Genomic DNA, 22,367 nt, shown 5'->3' on the forward strand with positions numbered 1-22,367 from the left:
CTTAGTTACACGATGTGCCAGAGCATACGCAGCTGAAGCAGTAAACAGTCTTGCTATACTTCACAGGTCACGCTGTATTGACTCTTTCGGCCATTAAAATGATAAGCCATAAATTCATCGAATACCAAGTCCGATTTTGCTGGGTATATTTCATAGTCCATATTAAGAGTCTTTCTTTGTCTAGTGTTACAAGTATTGGCAAAGAATGGAATCATTGAAAGTATTTCTGGAGAATAAATGTTATTGGTTAAAATCCTGTACATATATACAAAACAAATCTTTGTGTGACGATTTTCCAAAGAAAGCCTATTAAATCCATATTTCATATTGTGGAGACCATACTCCAGCACCGGTAACACCAGATTGTCAAACAGTCTTAGACAATAATCAACGCTAAAACCTTTAGTGGATCTGACAATATAAATCCCATTTCCATATATGTCTTATTAACCAATTCAATAATGTTATCTGTAAATGCCAGTTTATAGTGATCGTGCACTATTAAAGCAAAAATGATTCAAATAACACCAGCTTACAACTCTTTCTAAATTTCTTTGTAAGCTATGACAATCCTCCATTAAACTTATTTCCATGTAAATTTGAAAGTCATCAGCAACACATAAGGTCTTTGAATTACCTACAGAACTTAACATATGGTACTTATAGCAATTTTAAAGAGCAGAGGACCCAAATGGGTGCCTTGGGAAGTCCCAGTGGTGCTAGTATAAACATTAGATTTAGCACCCTTGACTTCAACATATTGCTGCCTATCATTTAAATAGGAAATAAATAATTTAATTAAAATATTTATCACATTACTTTTATGAGAGCATTTACTATTTGACTATGCCTTACTTTATCAAAAGCCTTTTCCATATGAGTATAAACTACATTAACCTGTTTTCTTTTATTAAAAGCATTGTATATATACTGGCAAAATGTTATTAAGTTAGTTAATATTGATTTCTTCGGTAAAAACCCATGTTGATGATAGTAACAGATCGATAGTTTATCGCTTCATTTCTGCCTTCCCTCTTTAATATTGGAATCACCTTACTTATATGCCAAGCCTTAGGAAAGATTGAAGTTTGTAAGCCGAGGTTAAAAATGTACTTAAGAGGCTTTACTAAGAAATCACTGCAACCTTTACTAATGATGAAACCCCATCAGAGCAAACAGATCTGTTGCCCTTCAACTTTTTTGGCATTTCTAATCTCCATTTCGGTGATTAGAATCTTAATCTTAAGCAGGTGAATGGCTCGCCAAATTTGTTTGGTACATTTCTTGATTTGTTTTTCTCAAGTTTGTCAAATGTTGAAGTCATATATGCCACTGAAAATTTGTCACCGGCATCATTATACCAGCATTCTGCTTATGAAATAAGTATTCCTATTAATTGTGATTTAAATCTTAAGTATGATGTTTTATATTATAATTTTGTGAACTGTGATTTTGTTGCCATTAATAATTACCTTGCTAGCATAAATTGGGACATTACTTTTAATCAGAAAGATATAAATAAATGCATTGATATTTTTTAAAATGCTCTTTATTTTGCTATTGAGATGTTTATTCTAATTAAACATTTCAAATCATCTAATTTTTTCACTTGGTTTAGTAGAAATATACAGAATTTTGTTATTCAAAAAAAGATTGCTTACACAAAATTCAAAAATAGTAAAAAACCCATGGATTATGTTAATTTTTCAAATTTGAGGATTAAATGTAAAACTCTTCGTGATATTTTAGATCATATAGTGAAAGGTCTGATTCTTACCCCAATAGCATGCATATGGAAGCCAAAATGGCTGGTAATGATCAAGATATTGTAAACTTATTTGATAGGTATTTTGAAACTACATACAGGCAACCTATCAGCAAGGCTCCTGACTATAAATTTGATTACAGCCTGGATTTAAATCGCATCTCTTTTTCTTTATTGGACATATTTTATGAAATTTTACGCCTTCCTAACAAAAATTCTTTTGGCCCTGACGGTATCCCATCTGTTTTTCTTAAAAACTGTGTGTGTACTGCGAGTAAGCCTCTGCATCACCTTTTTAATCTTTGCTTGACATCAGGCAAATTTCCTGATTATTGGAAGATAAGCGTTTTAACACCAATTCATAAATGCTTAGTGATCATCAGTATGGTTTTTCTCAGGGTAGATCTACGGTGAGTAACCAGACTTACTAGTGTGATTGACTTACCAGTATGATTTGATTGGTACTTTTGAGAGGTCTGTACAGGTCGATAGTGTGTATAAAGACTTCTCAAAAGCCAGATATTTTGATAGGGTTGGTCATGAACATCTGGTTAAAAAGTGTGGGGCTATGGGCCTTGGTAAGACTTTGGTCGAATTTTGTGACAGTTTTTTGACTGGTCGCACTTAGTTGGTCAGAATAAATAATTATATTTCTAATGGTATTGAAGTATCTTCAGGCGTGCCTCAGGGTTCGCATATTGGGCCGGTCTTTTTTAACTTTTATTGTTCATAAGAGATTTGAATGATGTAATTGTTCATTCAAATGAGTTTTTTCATTGTTTCATTGAGTCATATCTTGATGCTGAGCTACTTCAATTAGATTTAAATAATGTTGTTGAGTGGTGTAATAGCAATAGTCTGGAACTGAATGTAAAGAAGTCTGTATATATTTCGTTTGGTCGTTCTAATAAAATTATTAATTATCAATACACAATCAACAATAACGCACTCAGGTCAGTTGATAGGTATTTATTTATTATCTGTTCTTTTTATTATTAACAGGAGTATGCGTAGTCTTGATTTTATCACTAGAAATAGTGTACTATCTTTCACCTTACTGTTTCAAATTACTTAATTACTCTTTGGTACGTTCCTTGCTTAAGTAGCGTCTGTAATTGAACCACCAGTTAGAATAAGAAAATGAATCTAAAAAATAGATTTTTGGGAAATCGCTAAAAACTATTTATTCCTTCTCTTTTATTTTTTAATTATCTAATAATGAGATTTACTATAAAGGATAGTTTATTTAGGTTAATTAAGATTGAAAGAAACCATTCATTGATTCTAGTTATTTAGAAATAATGATAAGAAAGTTTTATATGTATTTCTTTCTTACAAGTATATGTTATTATAATTTTTTTAAGGAATGTTTACAAAAAAAGACACAAAAATGTATGAAAAAACTTGGTTTTATTCAAGATAACTTATAAAAAATAATCAAATTAAATTCTTGAGTCTAGAGTCAAAAAATTGTTAAACTATCCTTCTCCCGCAATGGTGTCATCTGAGGCAGTAGTAGTTGGCTATGTAAGGATATTCTCATAAAATTGTTTTTTGTCTTCTGGAATATACTGAATAATTTTCTGAACGTCCTCCATCTTTTTCTGGTTAATTGGTATTTTTACAGTGTATGCTCTAGTAGTAGGCAATGCAGGAGTCACCCTATTTTTTTGAAGAAGAAACCTATGTTTTATCATGCCATCTATTTGTTCTGAAGCTGTTACGTAGCCTTTATGGGAGGAACAATACAAATATTTATATTTAGAGATCATAAAGGTACAACCACGGTGATCTACCGTAACTTTCCTTCGGCAATGAGAGAGGTTAATCGAAAAATTGCTTTGCTTCTTATAGCATACAAGATCGAAAAAGCTTGCCTGCAAACCTCAACTCTCATAGAGTTTATTTGGACAAAATAACTGAAAGTGTTTGGGATTTTCTTTGTTGGATCGTCTTTGAACAACTTTCGACCGGTTTATGAGGCCCATAAGAAATGTATCTTGTTCATTTTCTGGACGTCCACTGTATAAGCTTTGTATAATCCTCTGCTTTCCTTCTGGACTAAAGTTTTGTGTCCACCATTTTTTACACGTACATTCACTATCAGTATTTGATTTTGCCGGAACAATATGCCCCATAGTTTTACTAGTTTTCTACCTATATTAGTTCTAGCCCCATAGAACTAATATAGGTTCCACCTAAAAGAATCCACCCATAAGTTTGAAGAAAGAAATAATTCCGGGATTTATTTCCTTCTTAAAACTCTCGCATATTTCACGCTTCAATATCTCTGTTATTTATATGGTGTTTATTCCCTACTTAGCGCTGATGGATGCGCCATGCTTTAAGAATTCAACTTCTGATAAAAAGTAGTTTTGCCATGTTTTGGCCTTTATTTCCTTCTTCTAACTGGTGGTTCAATTTGGCTCCTTATTATAATTCTCATATTGAACAGCCTACAGAGAAGATTCTTAAGATCCCTTGCTTATATATAGAGTTGAAGTTAATATTTTTCGTAGGTAATTATTACATCGACTATAATGCTATCACTGTCCAACTTAATATGCCTAATCTTAAAGTCAGGCGGCATTATTCTGAGGCTTTAACGTTTTATAAATTCTTAAATGGTTTACATCATTGTCCTATCGTCTTGGAAGCAATTCATTTTAACACCTGTCAAAAAAGGATCAACTCTCCTACGTTTCGTTTACCCTTACGGCCAACTATGGGTTTTTTTCTCCACTGACTAGGACTTTGCGCTTCTTTAATGAAAATAGTTTGGATCCATTTTCCAGCGACTTACGGTCATGCAAATTATAAAAAAAATATCTTAGACTTCATAACTTACGTTCCTTGGATAGTGTTAAGTGTTTATCAGCCTTGTTGATGATTGTTTTTTCAGATGTTTTATCTTATAGTATATTTTTTTTAACTAGTATTATATTTGTATTTGTATTGTTATATTACCTAGTATTTGGTATTATCTATATTATTGTTTTTGTAAACTGTCTCTGCCGAATATTGAAAAAAATCAATAAATAAAACTTGAGGTCTGAATACATACTTCGTTCAACTTCAATTTTATATTCTATGTATGCTTTTTTTGAGTTTTATTTTAATTTTTGCCTAACTTCTTTATATTTATCCAACCAAAATCCAATTTTGTTTTTTTTTTTTTAATTTACTTAAACTCTTCTTTGGCTTTTTTGTACTGTTTTATAACTTAAGTCATATGTTTTACTACTTTGTATAGGTAATTTATAATTTAATTTTTTACCTCTTTATTGAGGTATACTTATTTTCATATCTTTTGAGTCTAAGTGCATACATGCTTTGTTAACAAAAATGTATATTTTTTTAAACGATGAAGCACTTTTTGACTTTGACTGAATAGCATCGTACGTTTACGTATGATACAAATTCGTATCCGATGTGCGACCGGCCTAACGCAGATGTTGGCATTGACATCGTTGCTTTCTCTCAGCTGTTTTTGACGTTTAACATCTATTGCTATGATTTCATCGGCTTTCCAAAATTTTCCTGCAAACAATTACCAACAATAGGTTTATTTATTGTTGTAAATTATGGCCGATTTAATAAAAGTCGGCCAACGAGTCGAAGTTGGTAATAAAGGAGACAGAAATCCTGAAAAAGCAACATCGGTAAAACGAGGAGTAATTGCTTTTATTGGAAAAACCAACTTTCAGACTGGAAAATGGATTGGGGTTGTTTTAGAGGAACCCAAAGGGAAGAACGATGGTACTGTCGAAGGAGTAGAGTACTTTAAGGTAGAATTTTTTTATTGAAACTTAGATAGTCATACTATTTGTTTTTTCTCTACTTGACTAGTTCCTGGGATAGTGCTACAAGCCCATTTATTTATTTATTTATTTATTAACATAAAATACATTTTAAAGAGTTAAGCTTAGATCTAAGTTTAAATGCAATAAATTTAAATCTAGGAAAAAACAATTTTTTTTAGCTGCTAATTTAAATTTAAACAGTGACATAAAATTAAAATAGTCAAGCTCTGCACCATACTTGTTAATAGTGGACAAGATTCTATTAACTGGGCAATGAACTAAATAAGACATTCTACAATATGGAACATGCAAGAGGAGTATAGCTAACGAGCCAGTACATGAATTTTAAAAGTATAAGACACTAAGGGCTCTTAATTTGGTTATTTAAAATGTTGTATGCAAACACACATCATAATATTCCCTTCTGTCAGTTAATGGATTTAAACCAAGATAAAACATTGTCAACTCATTAGTAAGATTTATTCCTGGTTTTGATAGAATATAACTAGAATTTTTTAGATACTTATTTTGAATTAATAATTTTGTTCTTATATTCAAATTTTATTAATTCCCTCAATATGTATTTGATTAAGGACACCAAATAATTTCCAAAATCCAGCACAGACCTTAGCATGGCAACATATAATGTTTTAAAAAAGTCTTTACATGTCCTCCAAATGAATCCTACATCCAGTTACTCTTATTAATCATTTCATCAAATTGAGAATGGAAGGTCAATGAGGTGTCCAGATAAACTCTTAAATCCTTCAATACAAAAACCTCTTGAAGAATGACATTATTGATGGAATATTGAACTGGCAGCTGACTTATTAGACAACTAAATCTCATAAATTTATATTTTTCTGCATTCAAAAACATATCATTAGCCTGGCACCATGAAAAACAAATGTCAATATTTCTTTTCAGTTTTAATATAACATTCGTATTCTCAACTGCAGTAAGTAATTTTAAGAATCCACATGTGAGAAAAATGCCTGTAGGTCATTTATGAATAAGATAAACAGATGGGGCCCAAATGGGATCCCTGGGAAACCCCTGATGTTACATTGAAAGGATTATACCAGTGTTACTCAAACTTTTTTTGTTCAGTTCAGTTCAGTATATATTACGGTTATAACCAATTTACAAAATAAATATAGTATATAAAATATTCAACAAAATAAGATTTTATATCGCAATAAAGCACTTGAAGTATTAGTACTATCATTAAATATCTAGCATAAATAACAGATAACAGGTAACATCAATAAAATAAAATAAAATATAAGGACAACAGTGGTTTAAAACAGAGTAACTGCAATAGAAAAGAAGACACACTTTAAGCAAAGTCAAGATATAAAATTATATTGCACTTAAGCAGATTTTAAAACTTGTTGAAGTGAACTCAGAGAACAATAAAACAAATCTATACTGACACTATTTGAGTTAATCATCATTCTATGTATTGCACAGTTTTCACCATACAGTGTTGTTCAAGGTAGAATAATCTAGTCTGTCTGAGCACTGTAGTAGGAGGAACATTTAAATTAAGCTGACACAACAATTCAGGAGACTGTATTACATTGTTAAGAATCTTGTATGTTGTGACAATATCGCAATTTTTACGTCGAGTCTCCAACTTTTCAATTTTCAGCAATCTATACATTTCACTGTAATTAATATCAATACAAGGAATATTAAGCATGTAAGCAACATATCTTATGAATTTAAGTTGAACTTTTTCTAGACACATTATATATTTAGCATAATAAGGTGACCATATACATGAATTCTACTCAAGTTGACTGCGAACCAATGAAAAATACAAAAGTTTGATGGAATCAATACTGCTGAAATCATGAGTGTGCCTCTTAATGAAACCCAATATTTTGTAAGCCTTATTACACAAGTTTTCAACATTTTTTGAAAAAGTTAGTTAACAATCAAAAAGCACCCCAAGATCATGTATCTCTGATACCTTCTCAATAAGTGAACTCATTAGATGGTACTGATGAAATGATGGATTAAAACTCCTGGTAAATTGAATATATTTGCATTTTTTAGCATTTAGGACCATTCTATTGTTCTTGCACCGTAATTCAAATTTGTGAAGATCAGAACAAAGTTCATGATGTGCGAAGTTACTGTCTATAATTCTAAAAATCTTAACATCATCAGCAAAAAGCAACACATTACAATAATCAAAACAATCAACAACATCATTAATAAAAAGATTAAATAAAAAAGGGGCAAGATGGGCACCCTGAGGAACCCCAGAAGTCACTGGAAAAAGACTAGAATAAAAGTTATTTATCTTTACAATCTGCGTTCTTCCAGACAGATATGACTTCAACCAGGCCTAAAGACAACCACCAATGCCATAGAGTGACAACTTTGTAACCAGGAGAGAATGATTAACCCTGTCAAAGGCCTTGGAAAAGTCAGTATATATGGAATCAACTGACATACCGCTCTCCAAGGCCACCGACAAAGCTGTTTGGTAAAGCAACAAATTAGCGGTAATGGACCTACCCCTGACAAACCCATGCTGCTTAGTTGAGATTATGTTTTTAAATTTCTCTGATAAAAAATCTGTGACAAAACTTTCAAGAACCTTTGCAAAGTGACAAGCCAGAGAAACAGGACGATAGTTTTTCACATCATCCCTCTGACCTGTATTCTTAAATATAGGTGTCAAATAATTTAACTTCCATGAGGTTGGAAATCTACCTGTCTTGAAAGACAAATTATAAATCAGCCATAGTGGACGTGCCAAAGCAAAAGCACAGTGTTTTATGAACACAGCTGGAATACAGTCAGGCCCAGGGCCCTTATTAATATTGACATTGATTAACTTTATAAAGACTTCAGATATTTGTACATGCATTTCATTAATATCAAAAGAACATGCAATATCAGGCTGCGTAAATTCCTGAACATCATTTGTGACGGAACCCTTTTAAAAAATTAAATTTTTAACGGAACCCTAAACTCTAAACTAAAAGCAAAAGCAGTTATATGTGAATTGTTTATTAATAATCATACAAAAAAAGATTCTGGTCCACTTTAATACATGCATTCATTTATTATGACTGCTGGCGGAGCCCTACCGGAGGTTTCGCGGAGCACCGGGGCTCCGCGGAGCACACTTTGAGTAACGCTGGATTAGACAGATGATTGCCAGTGTTAACTTGTTGCCATCTGTCAGACAGATAGGAAGTTATCCAACTCAGTAGATCTCTCTCTGTGATGATCTATATACTCTTAGGACATCCCATAATATCAAAGCAATGATAAGTCTCAATTGGTGAAAACGACATTGATATTTACATTCGAATGTTCCATTCAAAAGTCTTATCTGAAAATATACGCTTGGGGCGCAACATACTATTTGAGAATTACAGTAGGCTAAATAGTTTGAGTTGGCTTTAGAGGCAAAACTCCAATGCTAGCACTACCTCAAGAGATTTATTCTAGGTACAATTTCTGAACTGTATTAGAGCTCTTTATAAATTGTTTGTCTTTTTGAAATATCATTGACATGGTGTATCTCAGGAGTTCAGTGACTACTATTCGTCCGATGTTTTTTATCCTTTTTACTGCTGGCTTACCAACTTAGATTCATCAAAGCTTATCACATTTACACATATGTCACACCCAGCTTCTATCATTATTTAATACTGAAGATTATAGAGAACTTGCTAGTATTGATAGTGATCTCGAAAACTTCTTTGACTGGTTTTATGAGCTTTGTTTGTTGCTTAATGTCAAAAAATTCATTAATTAATTGAAAAATTTACCTTTCTGTTTAATATGCTAGAAATCTTGGCCTTGTAATTAATATAAAAAATAAAATGCTTGAAATATGACTATGTGTTTTGCATATGGTGGTTGTAAATTTGACTGTCATTCCATTATGTCTCCAATAAACACTTAAAATGCAATTTTCATGTTGACCTCCACTTTGCTATATTTGTCTATCAAATTTTAAAAAATATCTCACCCTCTTGTTGAGTATTTAATTGTAAGGGGCACCTTACACAACCTTAACCTTAGAAACATAGCTGGCTCGATAAGCCCTTTCACTGCATAACAAAATTTGTAAGCTGCTTTGCCTACCTTTTTGTTTTATTGTCTTAAATGTGAGTTTTACTGATATGTTTTACATATTGGTGTATGATGTGCTGTATAGTGTATGTATGGTGGTAATGTATGGTGTTATGGACGATCATTTTACCATATTCAGATATTCATATTTGGAGAAACAGCTTTGTGTACTTATGTGTTAATGTTAATATTGTTTTCCATAATACATCATAATATCAAATTGGACATAGATAATAGTATAGTATAGAAATTAAATTTATATACAATAAATCTATTTAAATTATGCTTAACAAATTGCTGCAATGAATACTGAAGACTTTTGATATTGCAGATCCTCTTCTTCAGTAGATATCTAACTTTGTTGGAGGGAGAACTCAAGTGGTCAATCTTGCAGGCTTATTATCTAAGGAATGTGCCATTAGAGGTACCATAAAGTTGCCACAGTGACCCTTATTTGTTTTGCCTTTTAATTGATTTGGTGAAAAATTAAAAAGATTTAGTGTTCTCATGTTGGCAAATGATGTTAAACTCTTTAGAAGTATTAAGTCTTTGAATGATGCTGCTCTTCTACAAGAGGATTTTCCATCAAAATTTTTTAATTGGTGTGATTTAAGCAAGATGTCACTTAATATTATTAAATGACAGAAAGTAACTTTTTCACCATAAAGAAAACCTATAAATCCTATTTACTCAATAAATACCCTTTTAATTAGTTCTAAAACAGAAGTTTTGGACTTCCTCTGAAATCTCGGAATCTGGATGGACTAAAATCATTTGATAGCCAGATCAATCAGGTAACAAATGGGGTAATAAAGATGCTTGGTTTCATTCAGAGGTACACCTCTTTATGTTTACTTTTAGAATGCCTTATTGATTTCTAATAAATTATACAAGTTAAACTAAAATTATTTTATTCCTTAGTAAATATAAGTATTTGTCAGTAAAAGTTTCATGTATTGGATCTCTTTTAATGTTTTAACATGACTTTTTATTCAATACTATAATGTTCCTTTTTTTTAAATTGAGCGCTAACCCATTAACTTATTAAATAAATAGATACATTGAGCCACTCAAAAAAGTCCCGAATAAATTTTTAAGAATTGCTGCATTTAAAAGTGAATATAACTTGGTGAGGGATAGACTAAATTTGCCCACACTAGAGTCAAGAAGAATTCTATTAAATTTATGTATTCTACAAGTAATAAATGCTCCTGTAGACTGTTCTTAGTAGTTGTCACTCTTTAAATTTAGAATTCCTTCTTGAAATATCAGACAGTCTGAAATTTTTTGTAATCCCATTTCATCACACTAACTACAACATGAATGAACCAACACGACTGGTTTCGAAAAAGTGGCCTGCTAGGATAAATAAATTTGTTTGACTCTAAATTTAGTAGTTTTAAGCAAAAACTGAAACAAAATTTGTAAATTATTCTTTCTTTAATTGTAGTATTGTTAGTAATTTCTGGCTGTGTTAAATGATTTACTTTGCTTACTGTGATTTTGTTTTATTTTGCCTTATATGTTGTAAAATTTTTTTTACTAAACTTGGACTTAACTTATTATATTTTTATAGCTACAATGTAAATAAATGGAGCAGTCAAACAACATGGCTCTCCAAGACCTTTTAAATATTAGTAAGATTTTACAACAAGTTATAGGTGGCATTTATACCGACTTTTCAACAATTATATTGTGTTGATGATACAACAAATAATGGCAAAGGAAATCTTAATATGTTGCATTCTGATATTTGTAATTTTCGTGTTCATCTTTATTCTTTTTGTGGATATAAAATATTTATTCTATTATTGACAGGTAAATACTTTTATTTTCTGCTTTATAAATGAAACTCTGTAGGTCAAAAAGCAATTTGATTCAGTAAATTTAGCATTTTTGGAGGCTTGTACATTCTATAGGCTTGCAAAAACAAATATTATCGCATAAAGAATATAGAAATTGAATTTTTATTTTCTATAACAAAAAAGTGCTAATGTATCTATCTAAGTGTTATCCTAGTTATAAAATTTAAGTTCATATCTTTTACATAAAATTATGCTGCAATTTATAGGAATAATAATACTTGATGTTCCATTTTTTTAATTTCATATTGCAAACTACCAAAATTTGTTGCGTTTATTACATTGCTCTTAATTTTAATACTTCTATGTAAAAGCGATTAAGATAATTATTAATTAATCTGTCATAAAGATCCTATGAGAAGTGAAAATATTGGTAATCTTTAGGTTCTCTTTTAATAATTCTGCAAATCCTGAGACTATTTAAAAGTCATTTACTAATTACATTAAAATATGACTTAACCATTTTTTTTTCATTTCCTCATACAGTGTGACCCAAATCATGGCATATTTGTTAGAGAAAGCCAAGTAACGCCAATAGACAAAGATGGAATGCCTATAGCAGTAAAAACCTTCGAGCCACAGATTTCGAAGATTGCCAGGTCAAGGACAAGCACGTAAGTATAGTAAAAAGTAATTTCTAATGTTCATGATTTTTTCTACTAACTCATGAATAACAACATTGGTTTGGGACACATGATGACGTTTATCTCGTATTTGTATGCTGCTTTAGAGGAATGAAAACCCAACCTACTTTGTAAGTATTGTTTTAAAATATTATACTTATCTAGAAGGTAATAAAAACCAAACGCAAGTAATGTAATAAAAACTTTGCATTGCCGCTAGAAACTCAGGACTCAAACCGCGACCTACGACGTAAGCAGTAACGTTTTGTCTACTTTACTATCACAAGACACGATCATTTTTTAGATAATTTCATATCTAAGTCTTATATTAAAACCAGTTTACCATATATAAAGAAATGACAGCAAACTTATATTATTATGTAGTATAGACTTCTAATAAGGAGAAAAATAAACCCAAAGTCAGAGTCTCACAAATGTAGCGTCTATTAGTTTGGTTACGCGTTTCGCCTTACGGCATCATCAGACCTTATCAACAACATCGTGTATCGTTATTAACTGTTTACCTGAACTGTGTTATCATAAGTGTATTTAACGTGTGCTATTGTACTTAAATTAAGTTCTGATGATGCCGTATAATAGAAGCTACATTTGTGAGACTTTAAGTTTATTTTACTCCTTGTTAGATCTTATTAAACGCTTTGAATTAATTTAGACTTACGAGTTATACGGGTTATTAACTTTTGAAAGTAAGAATTTAGTTTTGTATTTACATTTCTGCCTAGTTATTATGCTACCCTTTTCAAAGGCTTTAGTACATCATTCCATACACTTTAACTTCCTCATCACTAACTTCAGAGTCCTCTAAGTCTATTTACTATACGAATCTAGTTCCAGAATATCGCTGGGAAGCTCCAGACATTCTTTGGCTGGTAGTAGACAATCGTTGGCAGGAAGCAGACAATCTTTGGCTGGTAGTAGAAGCCATTTGGCCTCACCAGCAACAGAAAAACCACCCGAAGGAGGATCTTCAGAAGCCGCTGATGCAGTCACATCTCAAATTCCGAAGAGAGCTTCATTTGTTGAAGTAGGTTTTTGTTTTTTATCGGAAAAGAGCTGTCATTAGTTTATTCTTAAACTTAGACCGGTTTTGTGGAGACTTTAAAGCCCCAATTCACCCCCGGGGCTGTTATAACCACTACTCCCACTCCGGTTACTTCTATGGAGGAGAAAATCAGCTATCTGCAGCTGCAACAGGAGCTGGAAAATCGTAGCCAGCAAATCAAGGACCTTGGCGAAAGAATTGAAACTTTGAAAATTCGCCGGCAAGAGGATAAGGAACGACTCAAGGATTATGATAAATTAAAGATTCAGGTGATTAAATAGGTTTGAAAAATCTTGGTTTATTGGTAAAAGTGACTGAATTATAGCTGGAGCAACTGATTGAGTTTAAATCGAAAATAATGGAGGCTCAAAACAGTCTTCAGAGGGAACTGCAACGGGCGAAACAGGAGGCCAAAGAGGCCATCGAGGCTCGGGAGGCTCATGCCGAGGAGGTCGCTGACTTGGCCGAGGCGGTAGAAATGGCCACACTCGATAAAGAAATGGCCGAGGAGAAGGTGGAGGTGCTGCAAGCAGAATTGGAAGCCTGCAAGGAAAAATTGGAGGAGGTTACTTTGGATTTGCAAATATTGAAAACCGAAATGGAGGAAAAGGGTATGAGTTTACTATGTTCCTAGAAAAATTAAGAAATAAAGTACCCAAGCAATACACGATAGTTAAGTTTTGGTTTACACCAGGTGTACATTTTTGGTTGAACATCAACAATAAATGTCATGATAAAATGTCAAATATTTGATAAAATTATGTTTATGTTATTCACGTTTAGCAAAATCTGTGGAATTTGCGAGATTCTTTCCAATAGGACTAATTTCGCTAAAAGTATCTAGATATTATTGTTAGTTTCATAGTTTTATACTATTAATAGTCTATTTGTTAAATTATAATTTTAATTAAAATACCGAAGGAATATTACGTTTTTAAATGACTAATAAGTGGCAACAATGGTCTACACGACGCAATTTCGGGGTAAAAGTGGGTGGGACCTGACTGGCACTTGACGTACGCAATTTTTTAATTGGTCAAATATTTAATTACGGCATCTTGCTTCCCCCTGTTTTGAGAATTTTATAACAGGTGTGGGATTTGTATTTGAATCTGGTTTTGATCATAGGCATACAATATAATTTACAGTTTTTGGCTTTGTCTGCTTTGATATTTGTGTTGTGTTTTTCCATTGACTTTTTTATTACTTTTTTCTTGTAGTATATTTTGTTGGTGAAATTGTTTTGGTCATATTTTCAATTATTTCAGTGGCCACTAATAAACAATATTGTGGAATTATTTGACAATTTTTTTAGTTAAAATTAAAAAGCTGATATAGGGAAGTATTAATCAAAAAAATATTATATCTACATACAAATATTCTTAATAATGTTTAGTGCATCAGATATTACATATCCAGATATTTACTTGTATGTACAGGGTGTCCAAATTCGAAAACTCTGTTAGGTTATTAGGTTGCTATATAGGAGATAGCAGAGCCTTGCGGTTTTTAAATTGCTACTTTTTTATAAAACAAAATTTGCTATTGTCAATAATTTGACAGCTGTCATAGATTTTATTCTACTGAGTGATTTTATTTATTTATTTATTTTTTCTTGTTATTATATTTAATTATATCTTCATTATTAACATATTTAAAAAGTAAAATTTATCTTGATATGGTTTTTTTGGTAGAACACTATTTTTATCTGTATTATTGTAAATATAGAGAATTTTGAGATAAAAAAAATATATTTATGTTTTTGTTTTAAATAGAAAACTCTGTATATTTTAGCACTAGTAGATAGACTAATTAATTATTTGTTTATCGGTATATCACACAAGCATATAATGATAGATATGGCAGGGGTTCATGTACTTCCCAAAAGAACTTATAAAAGGAAGAGAGATGCTCTTCTTGTAAATGAGATTCTTTTCCTCTCATATAATTCTGATAGAAAGTATTGCATATCAGATAAGTGGGTCCTGGATAGTATACTGGACTCACTTATCTGATGTGCAGTGTGTTACATTTCTCAAAAGAGAATTCAAAGTTTATTTTTTTATCTCAAAATTCTAAAACACTAGAATAAAACAGATAACACTAAACACTAGAATAAATAATAAAACATATCCGTGTTTTGTGGAAAAAACCCAATAAAAACTGTTTTTTACTTTTTCAAAATTTTAAGTAGTAACCGAGATACAAAAAGAACAGTTTCAAAATCATAGATTTTTAAAATTACGCGGTAGATTACATACTAGGACAGCTTTCACATTTTTAACAACGGCATACTTCGCAATATAAAAAAGTAGCATCGCAAACCACAAGGCTCATGTCCCATAACGAGCCTTTCCAATTTACATCATATGATGGACTGGTATAATAATATTTGAATTTTAAAACCGCAGAATAGGTTGAAACAAGGTCAAGAAAATGATATAATATAAAGCTAAATAAAATCTATTTAACTTTTTAAATAAAAAAATGTTTTTTTTTTTTAATTCTATAGAATAATTTAGCGCATCTTACATCAAAAAAATTTTAGGTATTTATTTATTTGGCCATAATCTTAATTTATTCGCGAAAAGAATAATAAATATGTAAAACAAAGATTTAATTTTTGTTTAATTTCTTCTTTTTCAAGGTTTTATACAGGATCGTTGTACATACATGTATTTATATTTGGCTAGATATTTAATGAACTAATATTTTATAATGCATTTAAGCAAATTAATAAAGAAAAGGATACACGCCAATAACACGGCAAAATTCCAACCGAATTTCCCTTCTCGCGTTTCATGCGTCGTCCATGACTATTTTCTGGACATTTCATGCTTATAATATAAAATTATTATTTTATATAATTCAAACGTTTGAGTATGATATATTGTATACTATTGAAAAACATTTACAAAATGCGTATAATTGACTGACCTTCCAAACAAATATACTTCAATACATAAATAATAAATAGGTAATCAACATTTTCATCGAGAAACGCCTTTCCAAGAGAGGTTCGACCTAAATGTTTGGCTGACACTCGACACACGACTAGTTGGGCAATTTTTTTTCAACGAACGTTTAACTGGACAAGTATATCATAATTTTTTAACAAATTCTCTGCAAGATCTTTTGGATGATATCTCTTGATGTAATAAGAAACTTTTTGAATATTTTCAGCATGATGGTGCACATGGAGATCGGTGTTGTCCAAGGCTTTTGAACAATTTTAAACCACATCGTTGGATTGGGAATAATGGTCTTATAAATTGGCCCGCGAGATCGCCTGATATAACGTATGAATTTTTCTATATGGGGTTTTATTAAGGATCAGGTTTATCAAACTACGGCTCAACATTTAGAGGACCTAAGTTTAAAAATAAGAGGAGCACTCAATAAAGTTTCTCCGCAAATGTTAAGGAACATTCAAAGAAAAATTGGCATTTATATTAATAACAGTTTATTTCATAATTATGTACATATTATTTGATAGTCTTTATTTATTTTAACTAAGTTCTGGATTTATTTTTTGTTCAATATTATAATATTTATTAAAAATAAATTTATTATAAAGTTAGTCACATCATTATTGTAATATTAATAAGTATTTAATTTACAGTTAAAAAAAATTAAGGCCCGCATTAAAGATAAATTGTAATACTGTTGATGGTTATGGTATTATAACAATACGTCGAATGGTAATAATAATATTGTAATAATCGTAACGTTCGGAAACGTATGAATGAGATCAATCATTTTAAAGGGAATAAAAAACACTTTTAAAAATGTAATCAGTTATAAAAATGCAGCTCCGTATTAAAAAAAAAGAAGTTGATAGCCGTTGCCAAGATCACAAACGTTATAAAAAAAATTAAAGGTGAAGTTTTGTAGAGCACAAGAAATTATAAAACTTTATAATTAAAAGTAAGTTTTTAAAATTAATAGTTTTGGAAATAATTAAAATAAAATTTGACGTCTTTATCAATCACCCTGTAATTCACGAACTAATAAACATTTTGCCACGCTGTAAAAGGATTTATAATAAGCATCAAAATTTGCAACTTTTTTCTAATTTAACCGTCCTCGTATCTCCTATAGTACATCACCCTGTATAGACTTAAATTTGGTATATTATATACGTCCTCTACATGATGGATTTACTTCGCAATTTATTATTCCTTAAGATTGACAGCTGTTGCCAAATCAAAAAAACTTCCCATTTATAAAATCCTTATACAATAATAGGTAATTGGGAAATAGTTTTGGTTTGACAACAGCCTTCTGTCTTAGGGAAAAATAAATTATGAAAATCCATCTTGTGAAAACCTTCATTCAAGTTTATGTTAAAATATATATCCTTTCCATGTAAAAGATCCTTTTCATGTCGATAATAATTTCTCACAACTACCATTTTGATTTTTGATTTTTTCTTCGTAACTTTTTATTTAATTATGCTAAATAATTTTTTAAGCCATTTTTTATTTAAATTATGTATTGTGCAAAAAGTTTTGCCTAAAAAAAGTGTACGTCAAAAATTTCGCTTCGATTAACCCTTGTCGAGATATTTACATTTAAAATTTTTAATGCGCTCAAGATGCTATACGCATGCTATCGAAGGCATTTCACCAAATATTTGAGGTGTAGCCATAGAGTTGAAAAACTAGATATGTAAATCCAGTGTCAATTTTTTTTCAAATGCCGAAATTTTATCGCTTTTATAAAGAGAATAGTATATCATAGACGTATACTCTACAGTTTAATAAATATACCTTGACCGTATATGGTTAATAAATTTATCAAAAATCTACTAAAAAATTGCGGAATGAAATTAATTTAACGTTGTGCTGTGTTGCTTGGGTATTATGACATAAAATGTATATATTATTCAGGTGTTGAAGTAAACAGCTTTATTAAGAGAGCTTCGGAGCAACCGGTGTTAAAGATGTAATTAAACTAAAATTGTTTGGTAGGTGATTGTGATATACATACAGATATTAATTGATTCCATCATTTAGCTTTAGGTACGAGTACAGGTGTCTCAGACGATCAAGGAATATCTGCTTACGAAATGAAACAGCTTCAGCAACAAAACGCGCGACTCAGAGAGACTTTGGTGAAACTCCGGGATCTTTCTGCGCACGATAAACACGAATACCAAAAACTTATCAAGGAAATGGATCAAAAACAATCTGAAATCACTGAGCTTGGAAAAACTAAAGAAAAACTTAGTTCTAGGTTAGAGGATATGGAGAGACAAGTTGCTGATCTGCAAGAACAAGTTAGTGTTTTACTTATTGGCTTAATAGGAAAAAATGGTTTGAATGTTTCAGGTTGATGCGGCCTTGGGGGCAGAGGAGATGGTGGTGATATTAGGAGAGCAAAAATTAACTCTGGAAGAAAAAGTGGCCGAGTTGGAGGAGGAGGTGAGAGAATTGGAGGCGTTGCAGGATATGAATGATCAATTGGTGGAAAGTAATGCAGAATTGGAAGCGGATTTAAGGGAGGAATTGGATATGGCCATGGCTGCTATCAGAGAGGTAAATTGAAAGATTTACAATTAGTTGAGAACTAATATTTTTAATTTTTTCAAGGCAAAACGAGAAAGAGACGCCGCATTAGAAACCATTGCAGATAGAGAATCAACGATTAACAAATTTAGAGGATTGGTGCAACAGCTACAAGATCAATCGATAAACCTGCAGGCTCAGCTTGAAAAAGAAACCAGCAAACCGATTAAATCTTTACCAGAAATCGTTGATTTTAAGAAGATGTTTACTGAAACCAAAGCCCATACAAAAGGTAAGTAGTTTGATGTCTATTCTATATTCACAATATCGATGGGTTTTTGACAAAAGTAAGCGACTTTTAATTTTACAAGGAATGTTTTTTTCTTCTATTTTTTTATTTTTTAATAAAATTTGTTTTTTTTTCTGAACTCCTAAAGTAATTTAGATAACTTCAAATATTAATTTTTTGTAAAATTTTACAATCTTTCGGGTATATTTGTCGCTTACAATATTTTGTCAATACCTTTTTTAAATTGTCAATTATTTATTTGTGGGTGACGATAGAGTTATGATGGAGCTAACGATGTTTTTTCGGATTTAAATTTTTAAAACGGGTAATATAAAATTCTTTATTAAACATAAATTATGTATTCAAAAACCGTATTAATATAATAACTGTATGAAAAAAAAAATATTAAAGATCGTCGTTTTGCTCTTCGTCGTCTGTTTCAGCTAAAATATATGGAACTTCGGCCTTGGCTTCAAATTTTTTATACTCGTCCGCAAATTTTTTTGGTATAATGCGCTTATTGCATAGTTCCATTAGGTTTTGAAACTTTGGAAAGGAAATTTCTAATGGGTTTTTGTAAACCGGTTCCAGTTTTTTTTGTAACACTTTTGATCTTGTACCTATGAAATGAGAAAAAATAATATTTAAAATAATAGTATGTGTTCGTAGGTATGAATTATTTTAACACACCTTTAGGAACTCCACTTGAAATAGGCAAAACACAAATTTCGGCTGTATCGAAATAAGAATGCTTAATTTTTAGTGTGTCTTCTCCTTTGTTCATAAATACGATTCTTACTTGACTGATTTGAAATTTTTTTCCATTGATAAATTTACTATTACTTTGTAAATAATTTTCACTTACTGATTTCCATGACAGAAAATCAGAATGTTTCATGCTTATAACTTTAAAAGGTTCAGGGTGAATTCTCGAATTTGTAATTATGGTTGGCCATTCTGAGGGTGCCCAGATAACTCTCCTGCGAGTAAATCTTTCTATTGTGGCATGGACTGTATCTACTGGCATATAAGTATGTCCAGGTAAAAGGAAGGTTATTTTAATATGACGGATGTTAGCAGCTTATAAGCATGGCCTTATTTTTATTCTGACCAGTGCAGCTATAGCAATATAGTGCAATTGTTTTTACGTTTTTGCGATCATTATCAATTTCCAGTAAATATTTATAAAGAACGGTGAAAATTTCGATAGTGCCTCGGTTTCCATCTACTTCACCCCATAAATAGTAATAAGCTTTTATTGTTCCGCTTTCATAAACCGTTTAGTTGTAAAATGAATACTTTCGTGAATAGTATAGAAGCATGTTATCGCCATGAGGTGTATTTAAAACTTTTTGAAGGTCGAAACTTGCACACAGAAAACTATCATCCTGTTTTGCGATCTGTTGGTCTGCTAAAAAGTTTTGTTTGCACTCATCTTTTTCTTTGATATGAAATTGGTACTTCACTTCATCTGCTTCACTGAATTTGTCGTCTTTGTCTTTTCTAGATTCGCAAAGAACATTTATCCTTTTTGGGAAGGTGAAACCCAATATTAAAGTCATTATTGAAAATTTTCCTGAATACTCTTAGTGATACATTAGTTTTTACTTTGCGAGACTGTTGTGCTTGATTTGCAATAATGTGATGCAACTGCGGGTAACTTTTTAATAAAGTCATGAACTTCATTTTTGTCTTCAATTGAAGTTTTATGAGGTGGGTTGTGTCTGCTTCTTTGATCGACTTTGGGAAATATTCCAGTTACTGCATTTTCTTTAGTATAGCGTAAAGTCATCTGTGAGATGCAAAGGGTTTTTAGAATAAATTGTTGGCAAACCTTAATTTCCTTTTCGTTCCATTTTATTGTGTAAATGAAGATTTTATTACTTCTACTAAGGTTAACGTCATTTACTCGTCTTCTTTTTACTTCCCGTTCTTTTATGCATGATAGAAGCCGAACCCTTTGTTTGGAACGACTGTCTAAACTCCAATAATATTCGAATATCTCCTGTCGCTCTTGTTCCGTTAGTTTTGCTGCACATCCATTTTGACACCTTTTATTTTTGCAAGGATTTTCTTGGACCATTTTTCCAGCCCCTAATGCTTTTTCTGTTTGTTTTACTATTTTTTTTATATCTTTTTAGTTTTCTTTATGCCTGCGCTTCCTACAATGTCTGGGGTGATATCATCTCTGCGATCTGATATTTCTGAATCAGAAAAGCTCATATCGGAATCTTTTTCTATATGAAAAGAATATTCTTCAGAGTCGCGTCTATTTTTTTTAGGAGTTTTATTTTTATCGTTTTTTGATTCTGAACTGGATGAATAGTCTACCAATTTATTTGGCATGATTGGTTTTTCAATATTACGAATAAAAGAAGCATTATTAGCAGTTTCCCCCAGATCATTTAAATTTACAGGCTTAAGTGGAACGTTGTCCGTTGCGATGTCAACTGCTGCAGAAAAATCATCCACCATTATTATCGGAATATTATCAATATCAAAAAAAGATGTATTTGCCTGATCTTGTTCAAAACCCATACTCCTAGGATCTAGATCTTCTGCTTCAATGCTATTACTGCATTGTACTGGACTTAAAAGAGCATATTCATTTTGCAAATAATTCTCTGATTCTGCATGATTTGTAGGATTATTTTGAGTTGCCGCGTCGACATCTTTTAATGCCATCATGGGTATGCGGTAGCCTCTTAGGTAGCCCTTAGCCAACTTAGATAGCCCTTGAATGGGCCATCTAAATAAAAAAAAAACAACTTTTATAATAGAAAAAAATGTAAAACAAACTTTTTAATCTTAAACACGAATTTTTGATACAAAGACACTGCAAAATGTTAAAAATCTTCTAATTTAAGAAAAAATGGCCTTAAAATTGACACTATTTACATTTTGTACGCAAATGCAGCAAAAGTAAGTTAGGAATGGATTACCAGAGCAAATTGGGTAAATAAACTGATAATAATTTGCTGATAACTATTGCGTAAACGGACGGTAATGCATCTTGTAATACCATGAAAACTAGTGGAATGACAAAATAAACGTGTCTTTACAAGATTGTACCGCCGTTAGGCGACGAGTGGGGGTAAAAAAATTATCGTAAGCGACAATAACAAAATCGTAACCATCGCGATTTTACGGGGCGCATACGATCTTTTGTCAGAAACATGTTGGCGCAGGAAAACAGGCAAATAACACAATGGACATTCGACACACTCCCGAAGCTACCCCCGAAGCGACTCCGCGAGCGCCCGAACAGGGTAACCTCGACACATAATACACCGCTCGGAAATACTCGATTATGTTGAGACGAGAGAAACAACAAATCGGAAATCA

The 22,367-nt window shown here is 31.5% G+C and overlaps 1 protein-coding gene across 4 annotated transcripts in view; it reads left to right on the forward strand.

Moving 5' to 3' along the window:
* Window positions 1-5,260: 5,260 nt before the first annotated feature.
* Window positions 5,261-22,367, forward strand: part of LOC126738557 (dynactin subunit 1) — a 40,076-nt gene continuing 22,969 nt past the window's right edge. The window contains exons 1-9 of one of the 4 annotated variants that reach the window (XM_050443937.1): window positions 5,261-5,553; window positions 12,024-12,151; window positions 12,268-12,291; window positions 13,010-13,205; window positions 13,262-13,492; window positions 13,549-13,834; window positions 18,242-18,504; window positions 18,557-18,763; window positions 18,818-19,025. In XM_050443937.1, the coding sequence (XP_050299894.1) occupies window positions 5,350-5,553; window positions 12,024-12,151; window positions 12,268-12,291; window positions 13,010-13,205; window positions 13,262-13,492; window positions 13,549-13,834; window positions 18,242-18,504; window positions 18,557-18,763; window positions 18,818-19,025 (1,747 nt within the window). In that variant the 5' untranslated portion in view covers window positions 5,261-5,349. The remainder of the gene's footprint in view (window positions 5,554-12,023; window positions 12,152-12,267; window positions 12,292-13,009; window positions 13,206-13,261; window positions 13,493-13,548; window positions 13,835-18,241; window positions 18,505-18,556; window positions 18,764-18,817; window positions 19,026-22,367) is intronic. The other 3 variants (XM_050443938.1, XM_050443939.1, XM_050443940.1) reach the window with 3 other exon arrangements.

Source organism: Anthonomus grandis, chromosome 7 (assembly GCF_022605725.1).
Source record: "Anthonomus grandis grandis chromosome 7, icAntGran1.3, whole genome shotgun sequence".
In the NCBI taxonomy this organism is placed as follows: domain Eukaryota; kingdom Metazoa; phylum Arthropoda; class Insecta; order Coleoptera; family Curculionidae; genus Anthonomus; species Anthonomus grandis.